Source organism: Staurois parvus, unplaced genomic scaffold (assembly GCF_062004578.1).
Source record: "Staurois parvus isolate SC_StPar_1 unplaced genomic scaffold, SC_StPar_1.0 ptg000362l, whole genome shotgun sequence".
Lineage (NCBI taxonomy): Eukaryota > Metazoa > Chordata > Amphibia > Anura > Ranidae > Staurois > Staurois parvus.
The window spans coordinates 9,577,670-9,601,420 of NW_028318158.1; the positions used below are offsets into that span (position 1 = coordinate 9,577,670).

General features: G+C 41.6%; 1 protein-coding gene and 1 pseudogene across 1 annotated transcript in view; one reads left to right on the forward strand and one right to left on the reverse strand.

Moving 5' to 3' along the window:
• PARP1 (poly(ADP-ribose) polymerase 1) overlaps nucleotides 1-23,751 on the reverse strand; it is a 78,089-nt gene that overhangs the window by 33,200 nt on the left and 21,138 nt on the right. The window contains exons 3-8 of the mRNA XM_089685098.1: nucleotides 21,100-21,218; nucleotides 17,832-18,046; nucleotides 8,532-8,628; nucleotides 6,970-7,086; nucleotides 4,188-4,364; nucleotides 3,968-4,106 (exon numbers count right to left, since the gene is read on the reverse strand). Of these exons, the coding sequence (XP_089541224.1) occupies nucleotides 3,968-4,106; nucleotides 4,188-4,364; nucleotides 6,970-7,086; nucleotides 8,532-8,628; nucleotides 17,832-18,046; nucleotides 21,100-21,218 (864 nt within the window). The remainder of the gene's footprint in view (nucleotides 1-3,967; nucleotides 4,107-4,187; nucleotides 4,365-6,969; nucleotides 7,087-8,531; nucleotides 8,629-17,831; nucleotides 18,047-21,099; nucleotides 21,219-23,751) is intronic.
• On the forward strand, nucleotides 15,928-17,712 carry LOC149456428 (adenosine receptor A1 pseudogene; annotated as a pseudogene).

The window sequence follows — 23,751 nt, forward strand, 5'->3', positions numbered from 1 at the left end:
GCGCAAGGTTGGTGCGCTTCTCGTTTTCATTTCATTCCACATGAGAGTAATACCCCGCTGCTGCCAACCTATGACATACGTTGGTAGCAAAAAGGTTTCATTTTCATATTGTACAACTAAGCAGAATACATTCCTAAACAGTAAGGGATTTACACTCAATTATTTGAAATTGAAGTCGAAGTTTAAAAAGTGTGTATATACACTGTGTGAATTATTAGGCAAGTGAGTATTTGACCAAATCATAATTTTTATGCATATTGTCCAACTCCAAGCTGTATAAACTTGAATGCTTATTGGATTTAAGCATATCAGAAAACGCGTATTTGTGCAATGAGGGAGGGTGTGGCTTAAGGAGATCAACACCCTATATCAAGGTGTGCATAATTATTAGGCAGCTTCTTTTCCTCAAGCAAAATGGGCCACAAAAGAGATTTAACTGACTCTGAAAAGTCAAACATTGTAAAGTCTTTCAGAGGGATGCAGCACTCTTGAAATTGGTAAGATATTAGGGCGTGAGTATAGAACCAAACATTTTGCTGTAAACAGTGAACAGGATCGCAGGAAACGTGTTAGAGGGAAAAAAAAAAGAAAAAAAAAAAAGACACAAAATTGCCAAAAGACTTGAGAAGAATTAAAACGGGAAGCTACCAGAAACCCATTATCTTACAGTGTTGTCATATTCCAGAACTACAACCTACCTGGAGTGCCCAGAAGTACAAGGTGCTCAGTGCTCAGAGACATTGCCAAGGTAAGGAAGGCTGAAACCCGACCAACACTGAACAAGACACATAAGTTGAAACATCAAGACTGGGCCAAGAAATATCTGAAGACAGATCTTTCAAAGGCTTTGTGGACTGATAAGATGAGAGTGACTTCTTGATGGACCAGATAGATGGGCCCGTGGCTGGATCAGTAACGGGCACAGACCTCCACTTTGACTCAGATGCTGGCAAGCTGGAGGTTGGGTACTGGTCTGGGCTGGTATTATTAAAGATGAGCTAGTTGGGCCTTTTCGGGTTGAAAATGGACACCCAAATAAAATCCCAAACCTATAGCCAGTTTTTAGAAGATGCTTTCTTCAAGCAGTGGTACAGGAAAGAGTTTGCATCTTTCAAGAAGATCATGATATTTATGCAGGACAATGCTCCATTGCATGCATCAAAGTACTCCTCTGCATAGCTAGCCAGTAAAGGCCTTAAAGATGAAAGCATAATGATATGGCCCCCTTCCTCATCTGACCTAAATCCTATTGAGAACTTGTGGACCCTTCTTAACGGTGAAGGAAAGCAGTACATCTCTCTGCACCGTGTCTGGGAGGCTGTGATTGCTGTCTGCCAGACTCCATGAATGGAAGGCTTATCTCTGTTATTAAAAATAAGGGAGGCTATATTGGTCACTGAAGTTTTTTTGCTTTGTTTTTGGAAATGTCAGAAATTATTCTCACTTTAACAGATGAAAATAAAGTGAGATGGGACAATTTTCGCTTTTCATTTAGTTGCATAATATTTCTGCACATTAATAGTTCCCCCAATAATTATGCACACAGATATTCTTCTAAGAAAGCCAGAACCTCACTTATATTAAATATTCAGGTTTGAGGTTTATTAACATTTTGGATTGACCTAGAGCACTGTCATTGTTCAATATTGAAATTAATCCTCAAAAATACAACTGCCTAATAATTGTGCACACAGTGTGCATGGAAAAGTCTAATGTAATGTTTAGCACAACCTATCACAGTGCTGAACAATTAGTACAATAAAAAAATATGTAAGGCAAACCAAATACCACCTATGAGGCATGTGATTGGTAAATCAAACCTACGGACTGTATTCATGATAAAGATTAGCCAATCAGATCTCCTCTGACCGGAAAGCCTTTGCTGTTGATTTCCAAAACCTGATGTCATCAATGGGATGTGATTACTGAAAAGGTTTTATTGTGATCTGCATGGGCTATTGGTTGGATTACACACATATGTAGGTGTGCATTGCACGATTGTGGATGTACAGTATCTCACAGACGTGAGTACACCCCTCACATTTTTGTAAATATTTTATTCTATCTTTTTATGTGACAACACTGAAGAAATGACACTTTGCTACAATGTAAAGTAGTGAGCGTACAGCTTGTATAACAGTGTAAATGTGCTGTCCCCTCAAAATAACTCAACACACAGCCATTAATGTGTAAACCGTTGGCAACAAAATTGAGTACACCCCTAAGTGAAAATGTCCAAATTGGGCCCAAAGTGTCGATATTTTGTGTGGTCACCATTGTTTTCCAGCACTGCCTTAACCCTCTTGGACATGGAGTTCACCAGAGCTTCACAGGTTGCCACTGGAGTCCTCTTCCACTCCTCCATGATGACATCACGCAGCTGGTGGATGTTCGAGACCTTGTACTCCCTCCACCTTCCATTTGAGGATGCCCCACAGATGCTCAATAGGGCTTAGGTCTGGAGACATGCTTGTCCAGTCCATCACCTTTACCCTCAGCTTCTTTAGCAAGGCAGTAATCGTCTTGGAGGTGTGTTTGGGGTTGTTATCATGTTGGAATACTGCCCTGCAGCCCAGTCTCCGAAGGGAGGGGATCATGCTCTGCTTCAGTATGTCACAGTACATGTTGGCATTCATGGTTCCCTCAATGAACTGTAACTCCCCAGTGCTGGCAGCACTCATGCAGCCCCAAACCATGACACTCCCACCACCATGCTTGTCTGTAGGCAAGACACACTTGTCTTTGTACTCTTCACCTGGTTGCCACCACACGCTTGACCCCATCTGAACCAAATACGTTTATTTTGGTCTTAAGGACTGGTTCCAGTAATCCATGTCCTTAGTCTGCTTGTCTTCAGCAAACTGCTTGCAGGCTTTCTTGTGCATCATCTTTAGGCCAATTTGATGCAGTTTGCGTCGTATGGTCTGAGCATTGACAGGCTGACCCCCCCTTCAACCTCTGCAGCAATGCTGGCAGCACTCATACATCTATTTCCCAAAGACAACCTCTGGATATGATGCTGAGCATGTGCATTCAACTTCTTTGACCAACCATGGCGAGGCCTGTTCTGAGTGGAACCTGTCCTGTTAAACCGCTGTATGGTCTAGGCCACCGTGCTGCAGCTCAGTTTCAGGGTCTTGGTAATCTTCTTATAGCCTAGGCCATCTTTATGTAGATCAACAATTCTTTTTTTCAGATCTTCAGAGAGTTCTTTGCCATGAGGTGCCATGTTGGACTTCCAGTGACCAGTATGAGAGATTGAGAGTGATAACACCAACATTTAACACACCTGCTCCCCATTCACACCTGAGACTTTGTAACACTAACGAGTCACATGACACCAAGGAGGGAAAATGGCTAACTGGGCCCAATTTGGACATTTTCCCTTAGTGGTGTACTCACTTTTATTGCCAGCGGTTTAGACATTAATGGCTGTGTGTTGAGTTATTTTGAGGGGACAGCAAATTTACACTGTTATACAAGCTGTACACTCACTACTTTACATTGTAGCAAAGTGTAATTTCTTCAGTGTTGTCACATGAAAAGATAGAATAAAATATATACAAAAATGTGCGGGGTGTACTCACTTCTGTGAGATACTGTAATGCTTTAAGTGCACCTATAGCAAGCAGTCAGAATTCTGTGCTAGTTCAGCAGTTATTTGGGAATGGTTGCTAGGTGTTACTGCACCTAGAAGTATAGAGAGCTTTCCCTTTGATTTCTGCCCTGTAGTCACAAACAGAATTGATAGGAAATTGAAATAAAGGTAACATTTAGCTGACACTGGAACAAACATCCATGCTGAAAAAGTTCTCCGCTATTCCTGTTCTAAGAGACAAATTATAGAGAGTGGAAGGCCAAGAAGATGGGCAGAAACATCCAAAAGGTGGAGAAGAACAGAGCTGTAGATGAAGGGACGGGAATCTTGCAAATAAAAAAAAAGCCCCAGGAGAACTCAATGCTTTACCTTCGGGAACTGCTTCTGCTTTAACTACCGGCTTAGCAGAAACTGGAGCGGCGACAGCTGTTGGAGCTACAGAGGGAGGGAAGGCTCTGTCCTGCCTCTTAAACTTGAACTTTTTCAAATATGGAACTTCATGGAACTCCTGGATTAACACAAAGTGAAAACCAAAATAAGATATCTATAAAATTATAGCTAAATAAGGAGTCAATTTCTCCCCTCTTACCTTTGGAATAACCCAATCCTTTCTATTGGGGATTTGTGTTTTAGCAACACATTTGGTCCAGGCACTGATGTCCCCTGTACAGTAATAAGCGTCAGTTTTGAACACAAACTGTCCCTGACATTCCTCGCAAGGAAGAAGAGCACCAAAAGCCATGCCATCAGATACTCTGTCCAGGATCTACAGCAAAGAAAATAGGAAAGTTAGTCTTTGAGAACAAAATTCAAAACTTTAGAAACTATAAAGCAGTTATTAAAACCTTAGATTATGCTCATGGGTGTTTTGCAACATTTCCCTTTCATATGAATAGCAATACACAACTATAGAAGTTTGTAAAACACCCCTAGGTGTAAAAGGTCCCCTTGGATGAGTAAATTCCTTTCTGCCACTAGATGTCCTCAGTCTTCCAGCATTCAATGGTTTTACTGTCAGGGCAATTTTTTGCAGACAATTTAAAAATCATTTTATTATTATACAGGATCTATATAGCGGCAACAGTTTGCGCAGCGCTTTACAAAATGAAGGTAGACAGAGTTACAATACAATTTGATACAAGAGGAAACAGAGAGCCCTGCTCGATAAAGCTTACAATCTATTTTAGGCCTGAAGATTTAAAACCCCAACATTATATATTTTCTGATAACAGACATCCTAGATAATCAAATAGTGGGGGTACCCGAATTTGACAAGTACCCACACCCACTTCTGCTACGATTGCCTAGACCAGGGGTCTGCAACCTTTAAGACATAAAGAGCCACTTGGACCCGTTTCCGAGAGGGAAAAAAAGACTGGGAGCCGCAAAACCATTGCAACATTTAAAACAAATCCGACACTGCATATATTGCAAAAAACTCTCTGGTCATGAAGGGGGTTTAAGGGCCCAGTAAGCAAAGGGTTAATCAGGGCCACAGTGTATCGTCATAATCACAATCATAGCCTTAGGTCAGTGGTGGGCAACCTTTTTTTTCGACTGAGCCAAATCTCGCCAAAACCACGATTGAAATTTATTTTGAGAGAAACATTTTTAAAACTGAAAATACATCCCCCATATAGTAATTCATCCCCCATATAGTAATTCATCCCCCATATAGTAATTCATCCCCCATATAGTAATTCATCCCCCATATAGTAATTCATCCCCCATATAGTAATTCATCCCCCATATAGTAATTCATCCCTCATATAGTAATTCATCCCCCTTATAGTAATTCATCCCCCCCTATAGTAATTCATCCCCCCATAGAGTAATTCATCCCCCATAGAGTAATTCATCCCCCATAGAGTAATTCATCCCCCATAGAGTAATTCATCCCCCCTATAGTAATTCATCCCCCCTATAGTAATTCATCCCCCCTATAGTAATTCATCCCCCCTATAGTAATTCATCCCCCATAGTAATTCATCCCCCATATAGTAATTCATCCCCCCTATAGTAATTCATCCCCCATATAGTAATTCATCCCCCCTATAGTAATTCATCCCCCCTATAGTAATTCATCCCCCCTATAGTAATTCATCCCCCCTATAGTAATTCATCCCCCATAGTAATTCATCCCCCATATAGTAATTCATCCCCCATAGTAATTCATCTCCCATATAGTAATTCATCCCCCATAGTAATTCATCCCCCATAGTAATTCATCCCCCCTATAGTAATTCATCCCCCCTATAGTAATTCATCCCCCATAGTAATTCATCCCCCATAGTAATTCATCCCCCATAGTAATTCATTCCCCATATTGTGTGAATTCACTTACCTTTGCTCCGCGCGTTCCTCTCGCTGGGTTCCCGCGCCGTTCTGGTCTTCAGGGCGGACTGTGAGAGGAGAGGAGTTCGTCACGCTGCCCCGCCTACATCCGGGCTGCCCCGCCTACATCCTGACAGCCAATGTTTGCCAGCGGGCGCCCGGCACACAGAAGATCTGCATTAAAAGAGCCGCGGCTTGCCGACCCTATTGCCTGTCACCTGGTGGGCAGTGTGCTCCGGAGCCGCAGGAAAGGTGAAAAAGAGCCGCATGCGGCTCCGGAGCCGCGGGTTGCCGGCACCCGGCCTAGACAATCACACCTGACTCGATTCCCCCTTCCATGCACTCGAGGTGGATGGGGGAATCCTCCCTGCTGAGCCTTTTTATTGTAACGGTGGGAAGGCTATAGCAGTCCCTGCTGAACCAGACAAAATTTGGATCCATGTATTGCCAACTTTAGCTAGGAAAGCCAGTGTTCTAATCTGGTTTACAACTGATAAGATCTGCCAGAAGAGACAGGGATAATTATGGTTAATATAACTGTCCACAGCCCCATCCTTAACTTTACAATGAAACAAAAGAATGCTAAGATTTTTCAGCAAGAATTAGTCAAGCAGCAATGGTTTGTGAATGGGTACAGGTAAAGCCTAGTACACATGATCAGAAAATCGTCCGAAATATACCGTTTTCAAAGTGATTGTATGATAGTTTGAAATTATTTGAAGGGAGAAGCACAAAATTATTTTTTTTGTACAATACCAGATTGTACGATTTTCATTTAAACAGTAAATACAATACAAATACATTAGATCATTTCCGAATTTTCTTTTGGTCATACAAGAATTTTCGTAACTTTAGTAACCTCTTCACTTTTGATATGAGACTAGCATGCGCAAAAAACAAAACAAAAAATGGACAATCATTCATCCAACATTCTCATTGTGTGTACAGGGCTTTACAAATACAAAAAAGGCATTGTCCCAAAGTGGCTGCAAATGTAGAAATGCACTATAAATTCAAAATAGTTATCCAGTACTTACATTGGTTTCTCCAGATGGCACCTGCTGTTTGTTGGCTATAAGAAGCTCTTTCAAATCGTTGGTGCTGCAAACTTTCTTCAGTTCATCTTTTATACTCCAGACAAGCTCTGTTTGTTCCTGTGTCAAGGTAAAAGGGAAATGAGGAAATGAGGGCTTAATTGCCATAATTAAAAACATATAAAGTAGCTGTCTAGCACATTATGAAAGACTTACCTGAGAATGAAGCCCTCCAGCGATGCGCTGTCACCACTGCAGAGGCTTCCATCTTCGCCCGGTTTTCATTCCGAGTTCCCGGGCTCCGGCCACTTGAATGGCCAATACCGCAATGATGTCACTCCTGTGCATGTGTGGGAGCTAAAGGTGCGGCACACAGCTCTGAATGAACAGCACGGGTATGCCATTCCTTCAGAGCGCATGCGCAGGTGATGTTACTGGCTGCCACTCACTAAAACATCTCCTAAACGGTGCAGATTTAGGTGGTATTTTTTACCTACAGGTAAGCTTTATTAAAAGCTTACCTGTGGGTAAAAGTAAACAAAAATTGAGTTTGCTACCACTTTAAAGGAGGATAAAAATTATTGTGCGTTTCAAACTGCTTTGCACAACTGCTGCTGAGAAAAGTTGGAAATTTTGCTCAATGTGAGCACAATATAGCTGACAATTTAAGAGCACATCAAGACCACAATACGTATATATATGTTGTGGTTTTGAAGTGATTTACCAGGGCCATGGGTGCAGCTGTCAGCCATTACCCCGGTATTAAAATTCTTTGCAGCAGACTCCCTTTTAGCAAAAAGCAAGCTGAGAGACAACACCCCCCCCCCCACCTCTCTCTGGTGCAGTTTGTTTTCCAGGCCTACCCATCTCACCGGGAAGCCTAAGATCCGATCCAGCTGTTGCAGCTGCTTACTAGTAGAATGTAAACAAGGCCATTTTCTTTTTGGGAAAGTATCAAATTAATGTTTATTTTTTTATTTGATAATTTCAAGGGTAGAGGAGAGATCTGGGCAGCAGCAAGGAGATGTTTCCTTGACACTGGATGGTAGGGAAGAATAAAGAGCACAAGTGACACTCCACCCAGCAAATGACATCAGCGCTCAGATCCACTGCATTAACCCCTCTAATGGTAGAAACCAGTAAGAAATGGGGAATTGTTAAAGAGGCCCAGCGACATGTGTACTTAAGGTAGTGCCCTGTGCTCGGACTGACCTGACCTGCAATAGAAGAGGCAAGCTCTAGCAGTGATGTAGAGAGTCTTGATTGAAGATGAAAAAAATCTTCAAGAGTAAGAAAAAAAAAGCTAGCAAAATAGTTTTCCCCACTTAACAAAAGACATCCTAGGACATTAGGGAATAAAAAAAAAAAAAAAAAACAGACAAGATGTCAGTAGGAGGGGTTATCCTGGGTTACCATACAGTTTTTATTTGCCAGCGTCCAATCTTCTAGTAGGCGGCAGTATAAACCAGAAGATGAAACATTTCCTGCATCTCTCAACGAGAAAGAAATTACCTTTAGCCTACAACAACCACCAATTTAAGTTTGATCCATAATTTATATCTTACCTTTAGCAGCTTTTCAAGTTTAGATTCCTTTTCCTTTTCTTTTTTTAGTTTCTTTTTGGACACAGCAGATCCGTCCAGCTCATCCCCTTTTCTCTTCCTACCAAAGAAAAAAAAAAAAAAAGAAAGAAATGCATCTTCTTTTTTGAAAATACCCATTCTGAAGAGGCTTTGATGATATATGTGGTCTGGCTTGAAATACAGGAGTCTGGATGGAAGTGTTTTAATAAGGCGTATATTGGCACTCTATAGTTAGGGGTCAAAGGATCTGATGATCCTTCAATTTATCTTCACAGTGGTGCAGTGTTCACGCTGGTGGCTATAGTGGAACGAAGAGCTGGGAATGTTCATCACAAAAGGCGACTGTTCTATTTACCCTATAGGGACTGGCACATACATGCTAATTAACCAGGGAAAGGGGGAAGCACCATAAAGAGCCAATCAGCTGTGCTGTAGTGCAAACAGCATGCTGACTGTAATGTAGCATATAACAAAATCAATGTGTGCAGCTCCTTCTTTCACTGTCCATTCACAGTTGTAGGTGGGAAAAACCTGGAAAGTAAACCTTAATTTCATTAGTGAAAGTCAGGTAACTGGCTATGTAGCAGACCTGTTTAAATCTCAGCACTAGATGGACAAATCCTTTGCAGCAGTTATATGTATTTCATCTGTGTATTTAGATACTTGGAGTCCAGCATTAAAGTGGTTGTAAAGGCTGTAGGTTTTTTACCTTCATGCATTTTATGCATGAGGTAAAGAAAACCTTCTGTGTGTTTTCTCCCACTGCTGTCAATCACAGCCAGTGGGGGGTTGCAGTGTGGCATGTGTTTTATGGATGCATAGAGCAGGGCTCAGGAGGCAAGCACGCACCAATGCCCCCATGACAGGCAGCTTGCTACTAGGGGCACTGGTCAGGAGGGGAGGAGCCAAGAGCACCGGCCAGAGGACTTAAGAGGATCAAGGCTGCTCTGTGCAAAAACATCACAGAGCAGGTAAGTATAACGTGTTTGTTATAAACAAAAAAAAAATAAAACAAAAAACCTCCACACCTTTAATATCACTTTAATGCTGGAAAATTGGTAGACAATCACAGGGCCCTAACTTGTAATGTGAAATATGATCCCATCTGCACTATATCCCCAATTAGTACATCTGCTTGGCAAGCTGTGAGGCTTGTTATCTCTCAAAATGGATATTAACTACTCTCCAGGGTGGAACATTACAAGGTATTAGTGCCTCAAAGGCTAATTAATACAGTCATTAATAAAATCTACTATCAACACCTTACTGAAGTGATGATGTGAAGCAGCTGGCCTGTCATAAAGCTGAGAAAATAAACACTCATAAATAGAGGGGGGCAGCACTGACCAACCTGGAGAGGCAGAGTCCACAATCTCCATTAACTGCACAGCAGAACCTTGCAACCAATCCCAAGCCTGAAATTGTCTCCAGCAGCAAAACATGAACTAACAGTAAGTCTTGGATAGTGTATTTAGATTTTCAGCTGAATTATTTCTGCATGTTTTATAAGCTATAGAGGCAGAATAGCTTGTGTTTATATTATCATATTTCCATTACTGTTGCCAGCACGTGACTTTACAAGCAGATCAAATATCATTCTAGTTAATTCTCAATAAAGGCAAAGCTTCCACACAGGAGGATAGTCAAAGTGCACCCTCACATTTCACCTACAGAATCTTAGAGGTCTTTAATGCATAACTATGGGCAAAAAAAAAAATAAAATAAAATATAGGGGGTCATCTAGCATACCAGTCATTGGTTTACACAGCTGTTTGTTTCTTTCCTGAGTCCCATTTTAAAAAAGTTTAAGTACCTGTGGATCTAGCCAGTAGATCCTTTGTTTTTCCACTTTAACTTAGCAGTGAAATTCAACAGAAACATTGGCACCCTATAAAGACAGCGCAATCTCACATGCATATATAGATTTAAGAGGACCTGAAAGTGGTTTGTAAGGCAAGATTTTTTTTTTTTTACCTTAATGCATTCCCTGCGTTAAGGTAAAAAATGTCCCAGTAATTGTGTCCCCCCTTGTATTTGCTGCTGTCATTCAAATTCTGTGGGAAGGGAGCGGGGCCAGGCAGCGCTGTGTGTCTCTCTATGGATACACCCAGCTCAAGAGCAAGCCTGCACATGCTCCACTCCACCATAGTAAACTTATTGCTATAGTGGCACATGCAGAAGAGTCTAGAATGCCATCAGGAAACCCCAGAAGAGGTTCTTGGCTGTTCTGTGCAATACCACTTTTTTTTTTTAGATTTAAAAAAAAAAAAAAAAAACACTTTACAAATTGCTTTAAGTAAGCAATAGAGTTAAAGTAGAACTCTGGGCAAAACTTCCCTTTTCAATTTGCATAGAGAAAGGGAGGGTTGGAACCCCTGTCATATTTGTTTTCACCATCTTGGTCCCATTGCAAAGAGTTTGCCATTCGAAGATTTCCCCTTTATTACCTTTCTGGGGACAACTCAAAATTTTGGATTTTCTTTTACTTTCACATGGTAATAGTAAACAAAAAAAAAAATAGAGGGGAGCACAAACAGCAATACAAACAGGCAGGGATTCTAATCCCTCTCCACCCTATCCAAAACAGAAAAAAAAAAAAAAAAGTTTTGCCTTTAGTTACACATTAAAGGATAGCAAGCACATTTAAAGCAATTGCAGTAACTTTTTTTTTCTTCTGGAGAAAAGGTTTAGCCGAGATAAATGCAGACAGTTTTAAGCACTCGGGGCAGTAGGACAACCCAAATAAAAACAAACAAACATTCTCTTGTCCCAAAATCCCACATGCATATTAATTTTTGGAGAAGTAATAAGAATAAAAAAAAGAGCAGCCATTGAGTATTTTCAGTGTGTATACATTATAGTACATCTCAACAATACATGCATATTTCCCTAAGGTTTATCCCAAAGAAAAAAAAAAAAAATTCACTGACCTGCCAGAAATCTATTTTCCTAATTTAGGAAATGTAGTGAGCCAACAATAACTCTGCTTCACTAGAATAATAAAAATAATTATCAGCCCAGCACAGTTCACCACTGCTGGACTACATCAATACAGCTCCACTCATCTCCTTGAGTTGAAGGTGTTCTGTAGACCAGCAGAGAATAACTTGGCTGGACTGACAACACTGCTTCCGATTGCAAGCACAACAAACATGTCATACTTACCTGTGCTGTGCAACGGTTTTGCACAGAGCAGACTGATCCTCTTCTCAGGTCCCCTGCTGACACTCCTGGCTCCTTCCCCTTGACCAGTGCCCCCAATAGGAAGTCGTTTGCTGAGAATGGGCAAGCAATATTTGTTTTAATTGTAAATTACACCCCAGCTGTAGAATTCTTTTCCCACAATAAGCTGCAGCGATCTCTCTCTTCTGTGTGAGTGCAGCAGTCCTCTAGTGGTCGGACACAACTGCTGCTGAGCCAGACCTACAGCTCTCCAATCAACTGTTCAGGATTGGAAAAAAAAAACAAAAAAAAAAAAACTGGGATACTAATCTCTTGCTAGTGTGGTTTAAAGAAAAATTATCACTTTTTTACATTGTTCAGTTCCTGATGGAAGAAAGCACATTGCCCTGTAACACTAGCTGCATTGTTGACAATATCACCCAGGGCTCCCCCCACCACATGGCCACTCAACATCACAACTAGCAAGGTGACAACCGATTTAACAGTGAGCAGCTGTCTCCAGCTTCCAGCACCTGCCCAAGGAACCAGCAAGCGAAATGCAGAGGGAGGTGACGTGTGACAGCTTCCTGTCCCTCTGCATTCGTCTCACCAGTGTGTCATGGGCAAGTGCTGGAAATATGACAGACATTCGCTATCTCCTTGCTAGCTGCAGTGTTGGCTAAGGCACGGCTCCCTGTGACCTTGCAAGTTAGTGCTACAGAGCAGCTAGAAAGATGGGATAAGGACCGAATAATGTATAAAAGCAAAAAAAAAAAAAATTATAATTGTTCTTTAACCACTTCAAGCCCAGACTGTTTCACTCATCCAGTCTAGGCCATTTTTCAGATTTCAACACTTTCACACTGCATGACAACACGCAAATTAATTTTATACCTTTTTTCTTTTTTTTTTTTTTTTTCTTTTGGTGGTGTTTAAATCACACAAGGGGTTTATATTTATTTGCTAAATAAAAGGAAAATAGTCCAAAAGTCTTGCTTTTTCATCCCATCTGTTTTGTTTATGTCCCTTTTTAGGCAAGAGAAATTTTTTGTTTATACTTTTGTCACCTCTGATTAGTCTCTGCAACAGTTAAGAAAAAAGGGATGCAAAAATGGATGTAGACTAATGTAAACTAAACGGAATGGATATAAACTGAACTGAAGACAGATGGAGAAACTAATGTAAAACTGAATTCGTTTTTTTCTTTGAAAAAAATAAATAAATAAAATAATGTGACTGAATGGATGTGTGTGAAAGGGGCCTAAGAGGCACAGCAAGTTTGTTTTTTTTTTTTTTTTTTTTTTTTTTTTTTTTTAAGTAGTACATTTTTTAGAAAAGAAATTAGTTTTATTCCCCCCACAAAGTTGTCATATTAATAAGTTATTTCTCACACACACAGAGCATAGGCTTAATTATAATTACACCCCAAAACGTATTCTACTGTGTCTCTCGAGCATGGAGATAACCATGTGTAGTAGAATTTTTTACAGCCTAGATGCATAGAGGGGCCTAAAATCAAGCAGTACCTTTGGGAACATAAAATTAGTAAACGAATTTCCTGACTACCTTTCATATGTTTTGAGACCCTGAAGTGCCAGGAGAGGAGAAACTCACAAAATGACCACGTTTAGGAAAGCAAACACCCCAAGGTATTTTCTGAAAGGCATAGCACGTCTTTTGTAACCTCCCTAGTGATCTGATTATGTCAGTATTTCTGTGCTCAAAGCATTACATTTTTTGCATGGAAATATGTATTTTTTATTGTAGGCCTGTAATTTTTAGGAAAAACGCACTGAAATCTGTCCAAACAACAGTCTAGTAAACATCCCGGGTATGTTAAAATTTGAAACATGAAATCATAAATTATAATTTAATAATCATAAAAATTAATATAATAAATTTAACTCAATAATATAATCAAAATAAAAACACTGAAATTTTAAATACAGCGCCAAGTTCGCACATCACTGAGCAAAGTCGCAAAAACATTTTCAGTGTCTGTTGCCAAATTTCCCCACGAATCATTATCACTCAATTCTGCAAGTGGTTCTAATTTACGATCGCTGTTCTCTAGCTGGTCTAAAACAGATTTTGACCTAAAGGGACGCATTTTGGACGCCATGGACATTTCTCAGTTTCCAGGCAGAAAGAACGGTAAAAATGCAGGCAGGGCACAGGACAAAGCACTCGGGACAACATGTATGTGAAATGGTTTGATACAGTAATGTTATACTATGTGATTTTAGTGTATTTAGTGAATTTCACTTAATCACATTTTTAAATTTCCTGCCGATTCCATCCCCCGTACGTCCTGACGTCGCAGGGAACGGAACCCAGAAGACAGATGCCGGCATCAGCCGGAGGACATTGCCGGGGACACTGCAGGAGGGACATCGCGGGAGCGCAGGACAAGGCAAGTGAAGAAGAGATCCCGGAGCAGCGCTGCAAGGTATTTCCGAGTGTAGCTCGGGGTTACCGCTTGTGGTGCTGAAACTTTACCCCGAAGTACACTCGGGAGGTTAACACACAACGTTGTCAATGAACTAGATATTTCTAACACATCGTAGGCATACTAAGAATTACACATAGTTAACCCAAAAGGTATTTCTAAGAGGCATGATGAGTCTTTTGAAGGCTTCATTTTTTGCCACAAGTTTTTGCAAAATGCAGAAAGAAAATGAAAATAATTGTCAATTTATAAAATATATTTTTACACACACAACATGGGCATACTTAGAATTACAACTCCTCCCACATATGGCAATACCACATATGAGACTTTCACCGTTTGGACTGATTATGTACTGTACATTGTATCTGGTGTGTCACACAAATCAGCCAATTGTTCCAAAATCAATGCATTATAAAGGTTGCCTCCAACCAAGGAGTCAGGGAACACAGCTTACTGTAGTGTCACCTATAGCCATCCCTGATCCTATAAGCCAAGCAAGCCTAGCCTACTGATACATTACTGCCCCAGGAGTGCCATGTTCACTGTCCAGGAAGTACATGAGGCTAAAGAAAAGAAAAACAAAAAGAGAACCTGTGCTTCCAAGAGTGCAGCTGTCCACAGGAGATGGATGAGACTGGTGTCTCGCAGGAACGTTGTTGGTAAGACATGCAGATTGGTCAGTTCAGGTGGCAGGCAGAGATGTGGTCAGCAAACAGGCAAAGGATTGGTCAAAGCGGCAACGTGATCAATATACAGGCTAGGGTTAGTACAAACTGCAGGCAGAGGCAATGCTCCACTGGTGGCAGTGATTAGGAACACTGATGCTCGCTGAACTGGTCGGATTACACTGGGGCTTGTGTAGCAACGATCAGGAACACTGTCGCTGGCTTAGGCTGGTCTGGTAAAACTGGGGACTAATGTGGCAGAAATCAAGGACACCACTATTGACTTAAGCTGGTCTGGTGATAATGCAACTGCTGTGGTGGCGAGAAGGAACACTGCTGCTGGCATACACTGGTCTGGTGACACAGACTGGAACAGAAATGATGACTGTATAAGCAATCATTTCTAACACTGTTGGGCTTTCATTAGTGTGGTCCATGTTTACCATTGTGATTGGTCACAGAAATCACATCGTAACAGGGCCAGTTTAATTGGCCGTGTACCATGTAATCATTGTGACAAATAACAGCGATCATAGTAAACATCGGCTCTATGACAGAAAGCCTGTGTTTACTATTACTATTGTATTCGCTGTGACTGGTCACAGTGATCACATGGTACATGGCCAACCATCACGCTACTGTGTGCTCCAAAGGGTGTTCACGAGGCTCACAAGTGATGTGCTGGTACTTCCACCCATAATGGCAAAGCTCCCATCCAGCCATATGCATACATTGGTCGAAAGGGAAGTAGCTAAACTTCAATGAGCTTCAAGCTTAAACCAGTTGTTTCATGCATGAGTGATTGATAGCTCATCAATGATGATCAGTACTTAAATTTATAATTATTATCCACCTAGTTTGGGCCTAAAAGATAACAAGGATTAAAATGGAGCTGTGGGGCATTTTTTTCCTACTTAAGTAAACAAGTCATATGTGAAAAGAATGTATATGTTTTGGGGGTCCTAGTCAGAAAAATGTGATGTTTATATACACGTATAGCTTTCCTCAACTTGCTCTCCCTTTTTTTAGTTTTTTTTTACCTGCAACTGAACCGAATACATTACAGAAAATGAACAACAGTCTGCAGTCCTCTACTGACTCTATAATATTTTCCATGGACCAACCCTACACAGCAGGGGAGATTACTATTGCAGTCACTGCAGCATTAGGAAATATTCTGGTGTGTGTCGCAGTCATTCATGATCGGAGGCTGTGGACAGTGACTAACTACTTCCTGGTGTCACTGTCTGTGGCAGACGTGTGTGTCGGAGCCTTCGCCATCCCCTGTGCTATTCTCACTAGCATAGGCATCCCCCGACATAATCTGGAAGTATGTCTACTGATGCTCTCCATCCTCATCATGCTTACTATGAGCTCTACCTTCAGCCTTATGGCCATCTCTGTGGACCGGTACATCGCCATTCTGAACCCTCTACGATATAAAAGCATCATGACGTCCACAAACACCCTCATTTTGATCATCACAGGTTGGATCGTGGCATTTCTTAGTGGGCTGATGCCACTTATGGGTTGGCATAAACCACCACCCCAGCATGGTTACTGTATCTTCACACACGTGATTGACATGACGTATCTGGTGTACTTTTTTTCCATTGTCTACTTTTATCTGCCTGTCATCATCATGATGATCATCTACACCAAGATCTACTCTGCCGTCAAGAGGCAGTTACACGGGACAGTGGCAGGATCCCACTACGGCACTGCGGGTAAGAATGGGGCAGGGATGAAGGAGTTAAAAACGGCTACTTCTCTATTTACAATCATTTTCTTTTTCATGTTATGCTGGGCTCCGCTGCACATCATGAACGGGGTGAGTCTACTCTGCCCAAATTGTTATATTCCTCCAGTGATCCTGGAGATCGGAATCATACTCACTCATGCAAACTCTGCCCTCAACCCCATTATGTATGTCTACAAGCTGAAATCCTTCAGGAATACATTTAAGAACATCTTTCTGTGTGGGGGCACATCAGTTGCCCCAACCAAGTGGACAGATCAAACCTCTGTATCTCATCTACATTAGTTTACAAACAAGACAAATGTTTTACAACAAGAAGCATTCTTGCCATCAGCAGCAGAAAACCACAAACAGACATATGTCCCCTCCCTCTATCAAAGAGAACCAGGAAGGGAGATTGACAGTATACATAAAGCTAAGCTCCAAGCAAATGGTTAAATACACAGAAGAATTTGTTACACCTGCCAAATGATTTTTATTTCTGAGATTTACACAAGTCTGCTGCACAGCATGGCTATGTCTGGCAGGGCAGGAGGCCTGATTTTCCCTGCTGCAGTTCAGTAAGAGGTCAATTTGAGTTACTTACGCAGCTTGCATTAAAAATAAAAATGTAATGATGTATTAATGAATAGAGACATGAATAAATCTCTAAGTTATATGTGGCTGAAAATCAAGGGAAAAAAATAAAAAAAATAAAGACACACACACAGCTTTTATAAGTATATGGTTAGTAAAAGTAGATGGCGATTTTTAATTTTATTATTGAATAATGTGAAAAGCCTTTTTTGACCTTTTTAGTTCCTGAACATCTAATTTCCACTCTATGGCTATTTCTAAGTTTGTGCACCCCCACTAGGACACATTAATATGAACCTAAAGGTTGCTGGAGAGAGGCTTTCCCATGATACTGCTCCCCAAACCATCATTGGGCATTTTGGAAAGAGAAACTGGCTTAGGTGGGTGGGAATATGACAAGATGCAGGCTGGATGTGCTTGCCTGGCAACAGCCCTGCATAGTAGTGATACACTGAATTGGTGTGGTCACCATATAACAGGAAGTATGTAGGAAGGCTAGGAACACTAGGTATGATTAGAGGCACTTAAATCATAAATACAAAGAAAAGACTCAGCACTGTTATTAGAGAGTAAGCAATCATTCTGTGAAATTTCAGTTATAAGGATAAGATTTTCTATGTCCATGTTTTGATTAAAGTACATTTTAATGTTATTCAGCACAGACTTACCCCTCATTCTTCACTGCAGGCAGTTTGGCTTTTAGGGCCTCCTTGTCTTCAGCATTCAGAATGCTAAAACCCTTCATCTGGCTAGCGCTATACATTGGTAGGAAGCCAAGTTCTTCCCGGCGGCTTACAAAGCAGTCTGGGTGGTACCAGCGATCAATCATGCCAAGCTGAGGTCGCTCTACATCCAAGCTTTTCTTCGATAATCTGATCTGACCCTGCACAGAAGAAACACATACAAATGTAAAACTGAATTAAAATTAGTAAGTTTTTTTTTTTGTGGGGGATAGATATACAAAGTCTGTTAGAAAACTTCTTCCTGTTGTATCACACATTTTATTTAGTGTACATCCCCTGTGATGCATGCACAGTGTACAGTGCGTCCAGAAAGTATTCTGAGCGCCTAACTTTTGCCACATTTTGTTATGTCACAGCCTTATTCCAAAATGTAGAATATTGAGGAAAAAAATGAATTTAATCCAAACAATACCCCATAATGACAACATGAAAAAAGTTTGTTTTGAAATCTTTGCAATTTACTAAAAATAAAAAACAAAAAACACATGTACATAAGTATTCACAGCCTTTGCCATGACACTCAAAATTGAGCTCTGGTGCATCCTGTTCCCACTGATCATCCTTGAGATGTTTCCACAACTTAATTGGAGTCCACCTGTGGGAAATTCAGTTGACTGGACAGGATTAGGAAAGGCATAAACCTGTCTATTAACATTGCATATCAAAAACACAAACCGAGCCATGAAGTCCAAGGAACTGTCCATAGACCTCCGAGACCGGATTATATCAAGGCACAGATCTGGGGAAGGGTACAGAAAAATTTCTGCAGCATTGAAGGTCCAAATGAGCACAGTGGCCTCCATCATCCATAAATGGAAGAAGTTTGGAACCACCAGGAATCTTCCTAGAGTGGGCACCCCAGCCAAAATGAGTGATCGAGGGAGAAGGGCCTTAGCTAGGGAGGTAACCAAGCACCCAATGGTCACTCTGAAAGAGCTCCAGCGTTTCTCTGTGGAGAGAGGAGAACCTTCCAGAAGAATAACCATCTCTGCAGCAGCACTCCACCAATCAGGCCTGTATGGTAGAGTGGCCAGACGGAAGTCACTCCTCAGTAAAAGGCAAATAACAGCCCCATGTCTGGAGGAAACCAGGTACCACTCACCACATGGCCAATACAGTGAAACATTGTGGTGGCATTATCATGCTGCAGGGATGTTTTTCAGCAGCAGGAACTGGGAGATTAGTCAGGACTGAAGAAAAGATAAATGCAGCAATGTACAGAGACATCCTTGATGAAAACCTGTTCCAGAGCACTCTGGACCTTAGACTGGGGCGACGGTTCATCTTTCAACAGGACAACGACCCTAAGCACACAGCCCACATAACAAAGGAGTGGCTACGGGCCAACTCTGAATGTCCTGGACTGGCCCAGCCAGAGCCCAGACTTGAACCCAATTAAACATCTCTGGAGAGATCTGAAAATGGCTGTGCACCGATGCTCCCCTTCCAACCTAATGGAGCTTTAGAGGTACTGCAAAGAAGAATGGGAGAAATTGCCCAAAAATACGTGTGTCAAGCTTGTAGCATCATACTCAAAATGACTTGAGGCTGTAATTGGTGCTTCAACAAAGTACTGAGTAAAGGGTGTGGATACTTATGTACGTGTTTTTTTTTTTTGTTTTTTATTTTTAATAAATTGCAAAGATTTCAAAACGAACTTCTTTCACGTTGTCATTATGGGGTATTGTTTGTAGAGTGTTGAGGAAAAAAATGAATTTAATCCATTTTGGAATAAGGCTGTAAGATAACAAATTGTGGCAAAAGTTAAGTGCTGTGAATACTTTCTGTATACACTGTATAACCCTAACATCTTACAATGAAGCCAATGTGAAAGATGCAACTCAGGCGCACATGAGTTGCATCCTCTATGGATGCTCAGTGGCAGACCTGGAAGGCTGTCATAAGAGGTCAGCAGCCATGAAGGAGGGCCTTGGGCACTGTATTGGTAGACAAGAGCACACTAGCAGGAAAGTGTGCCATAATGTTTAGGTATGTGGATGCATACTTGCACATTAAGGAAAGAGCCTGCCCAGCCACCATACAAGTGGAAACATTCCACTTTAATGCATATGCATCTATAGAAGTCTACATAAAAAATCTAAAAACAAGCAATAATGCATGTGCTATATGCCATAACAATTGTGATTTTCAACCATCTGACTACACTGTTCAGAGTCATTGTTATAGCTTAATAAAATTTACCTACCTTATGTCTTTGGCAACTGAAATATCAACAATCTAAAGGCCACATCACACTGGCAAAAACTTGCCAGCACAAAAATTGCTTAAACTCATCTTTTCCTATGGTGTTGCTATCTTGCTGCACGAACCTGTGAGATGGTTCCTCCGCTAACAAGACTGAGCAGTGTTTCGACAAGAGGGGGCAAGGTGGTAAGTAAAAGCTGCATTTCATTGACTGTAGAAGTGACAAGGTGTCAGTGTGGTGAAGTCCTCAAAACAATCAGGCTTCAACTGCCTAAAGACATAAGATGAGCTAAGAACAGTTGGGCACATATATATGTTCATTTGTGTCATCTTTATATAAAATACAAAAGACTGCAATCAACCTGAAATGCTGCAGAGATATTAACCTAAACCTTCTTCCAGCAATATAAGCCATTAATTTATGATGTGATGCAACATCCTGTAGCACATACAGGAATTAGATTAAAAAAAAAAAAAAAAAAAAAGGAAACACTACATGATATGAAGGTGTAAAAGTGACATGTTTCTCATTGATAGCTGCAGAGATGTAACATTCTTTTGCTTCCGCTGTGTGATGAGACACCTAGCTAACAGGTGGGAAGCCTCTCTTGCATCATTCACTGTGTGCACGGTTAGTAATACAGGTCATGTCACAGCTTATGCAGCTTCAAATAGGGCAAATTGTTGGTGCCCGCTTAACAGGTGCTTCTGACTAAAGTTGTAAATTTCTTTTGCTGTGTCGTGATGTACAGTATTAAAGGTTATGATGGCATATATAGTTTCCGGGAAAACGTCATCTGATAAGCATAAGCACCGTCGACATGTTCCACTGACCGGAAAAGACAAAAGGACATTGCACATTTGCTACCTGATTTCTTTCATCCCCAATTTTGCAATAAAATTCCCCACTTGTTTTTGGTTTCATCTCTCAGCTTTTACCAGTCCCAGGCACTGCGCTGATAGCTATACTTGATTATATTCACTTTACCTTCTCAATTTTCTGCTCACAGCCTTTGCAGGTGCTTCTGTTGGACTTTGCATATTCAGTAGCAAAATCATTCAGTGTCATATCTGCTTTGCCTCCTTTGGCGTCCCCTCCGCCAGCCCCTGTAGATATAAACAAAATTATCAATATCAGCTTGTCGACTATTTCGCAACAGAAGTATTTCTATAATCCTGGTAAAATTCCCCACTCACTCCCGATTCTGCTCCCCTCTTCTGGAAGCAGAGTTAGAATCAGAGGACCAATCAGTGGAACACACAAGAGAATCATGGAATACATAGTCCCCAAAGAGCACAGTGCAATGCAAATGGACTAGGTACCACAGCAAAGAGTTGATGAATTTATATCACCCGACTCCCGGGACATGTAGTTCCAGGCTCCGGGCAGGTTGTTTTTCTTAACCCTTAATGAAATTAACAACAGGTGCACTAGTTGGGAAACAATGAGATGACCCCCAAAACAGGAATGGTTTTACAGGTGGAGGCCACTGACAATTTGTTTCCCTTACTCATGTTTTGACGATTTTTCTCTACTTTTGCATTTGGCTAGGGTCAGTGTCACTACTGGTAGCATGAGGCGATACCTGGACCCTACAGAGGTTGCACAGGCAGTCCAACTCCTCCAGGATGGCACATCAATGCGTGCCACTGCCAGAAGGTTTGCTGTGTCTCCCAGCACAGTCTCAAGAACATGGAGGAGATTCCAGGAGACAGGCAGTTACTCGAGGAGAGCTGAACAGGGCCGTAGAAGGTCCTTAACCCATCAGCAGGACCGGTATCTGTTCCTTTGTGCAAGGAGGAACAGGATGAACTCTGCCTGAGCCCTACAAAATGACCTCCAGCAGGGCACTGGTGTGAATGTCTCTGACCAAACAATCGGAAACATACCTCATGAGGGTGGCCTGAGGGCCCGACGTCCTGTAGTGGGCCCTGTGCTCACTGCCGTGCACCATAGAGCTCATTTAGCATTTGCCATTGAACACCAGAATTGGCAGGTCTGTCACTGATGCCCTGTGCTTTTCACAGATGAGAGCAGGTTCCCCCTGAGCACGTGACAAATGTGAAAGGGTCTGGAGAAACTGTGGAGAATGTTATGCTGCCTGCAACATCGTTCAGCATGACCATTTTTGGTGGTGGGTCAGTGATGGTCTGGGGAGGCATATCCTTGGAGGGACGCACAGATCTCTACAGGCTAGACAATGGCACCCTGACTGTCATTAGGTATTGGGATGAAATCATTGGACCCATTGTCAGACCCTACACTGGTGCAGTGGAGGAACCCACAGGGTTCCTCCTGGTGCACGACAATGCCTGGCCTTATGTCGTGAGAGTATGCAGGAAATTCCTGAAGGATGAAGGAATTGATACCATTGAATAGCCCCCCATGCTCACCTGACCTAAATCCAATAGAACACCTCTGGGATATCATGTTTCGGTTCATCTGACGCCACCAGGTTGCACCTCAGACTGTCCTGGAGCTCATTTATGCCCTGGTCCAGATCTGGGAGGAAATTCCCCAGGACACCATCTGTCGTTCCATTAGGAGCATGCCCTGACATTGTCAGGCATGCATACAAGCACGTGGTGGCCATACAAACTACTGAGCTCCATTTTGATTTGCTGCAATGAAATTTCAGCAAAATGGACAGGCCTGCTGCATAATTTGTTCACTTTGATTTTCGGATGTCTTTGAATTCAGTCCTCTGTGGGTTGACCATTTTAATTTCCATCAAACGATGGGGCATCCTTATGTTCCTAACACATTACCCCATCCATATCAGTATAGATATCCAGCATGATATTTTTCCCCACTGAGATCTGATGTGTTTTCAAAGTGTTCCTTGAATTTGTTTTGAGCAATGTACACACACACACACTATATTTCCAAAAGTATTGGGACGCCTGCTTTACAGACACATGAACTGTAATGGCATCCCAGTCTTCGTCCACGGGGTTCAGTATGGAGTTGGCCCCGCCCTTTACAGCTATAACAGCTTCAACTTTTCTGGGAAGGCTGTCCATAAGGCTTAGGAGTGTGTCTATGGGAATGGTTGACCATTCTTCCAGAAGCGCATTTGTGAGGTCAGGCACTGATGTTGGACGAGAAGGCCTGGCTCGCAGTCTCTGCTCTAATTCATCCCAAAGGTGTTCTATTAGGTTGAGGTCAGGACTCTGTGCAGGCCAGTTATGTTCCCCCACCCCAAACTCACTCATCCATGCCTTTATGGCCTTTTATGGCCTGTATGGTTCAGGAGGGTATGTGGCCTGCGTAGTTCAGCGTACATGACAGCTGTCAGGCAGGCGGAAACTTATAACAGAAGAGACCAATAGGGTCTTTTCTGTCATAAATACCCTTCCTGACAGCAATTTTACTTAAACATTTTACATATGCAGAGATTTGTTTCCTTCCATTTTCAACTTCAGCACATTTATAACAGATTGCACAAGTGTAGCCTGCAAGATATTCTTCGGTCCATCTGAAACAGTATGCAGACGGCATAGAATATGAAACAGTATAATGAATTTACATGTTCAGGTGTACATTTACTCTTAATCTTACCCGGTTTGCATTTATTCAAGGTGGTTTTATTATTTGAAAAAATACAAAATCACCCCTTAAAAATATTAAAACAAGGTA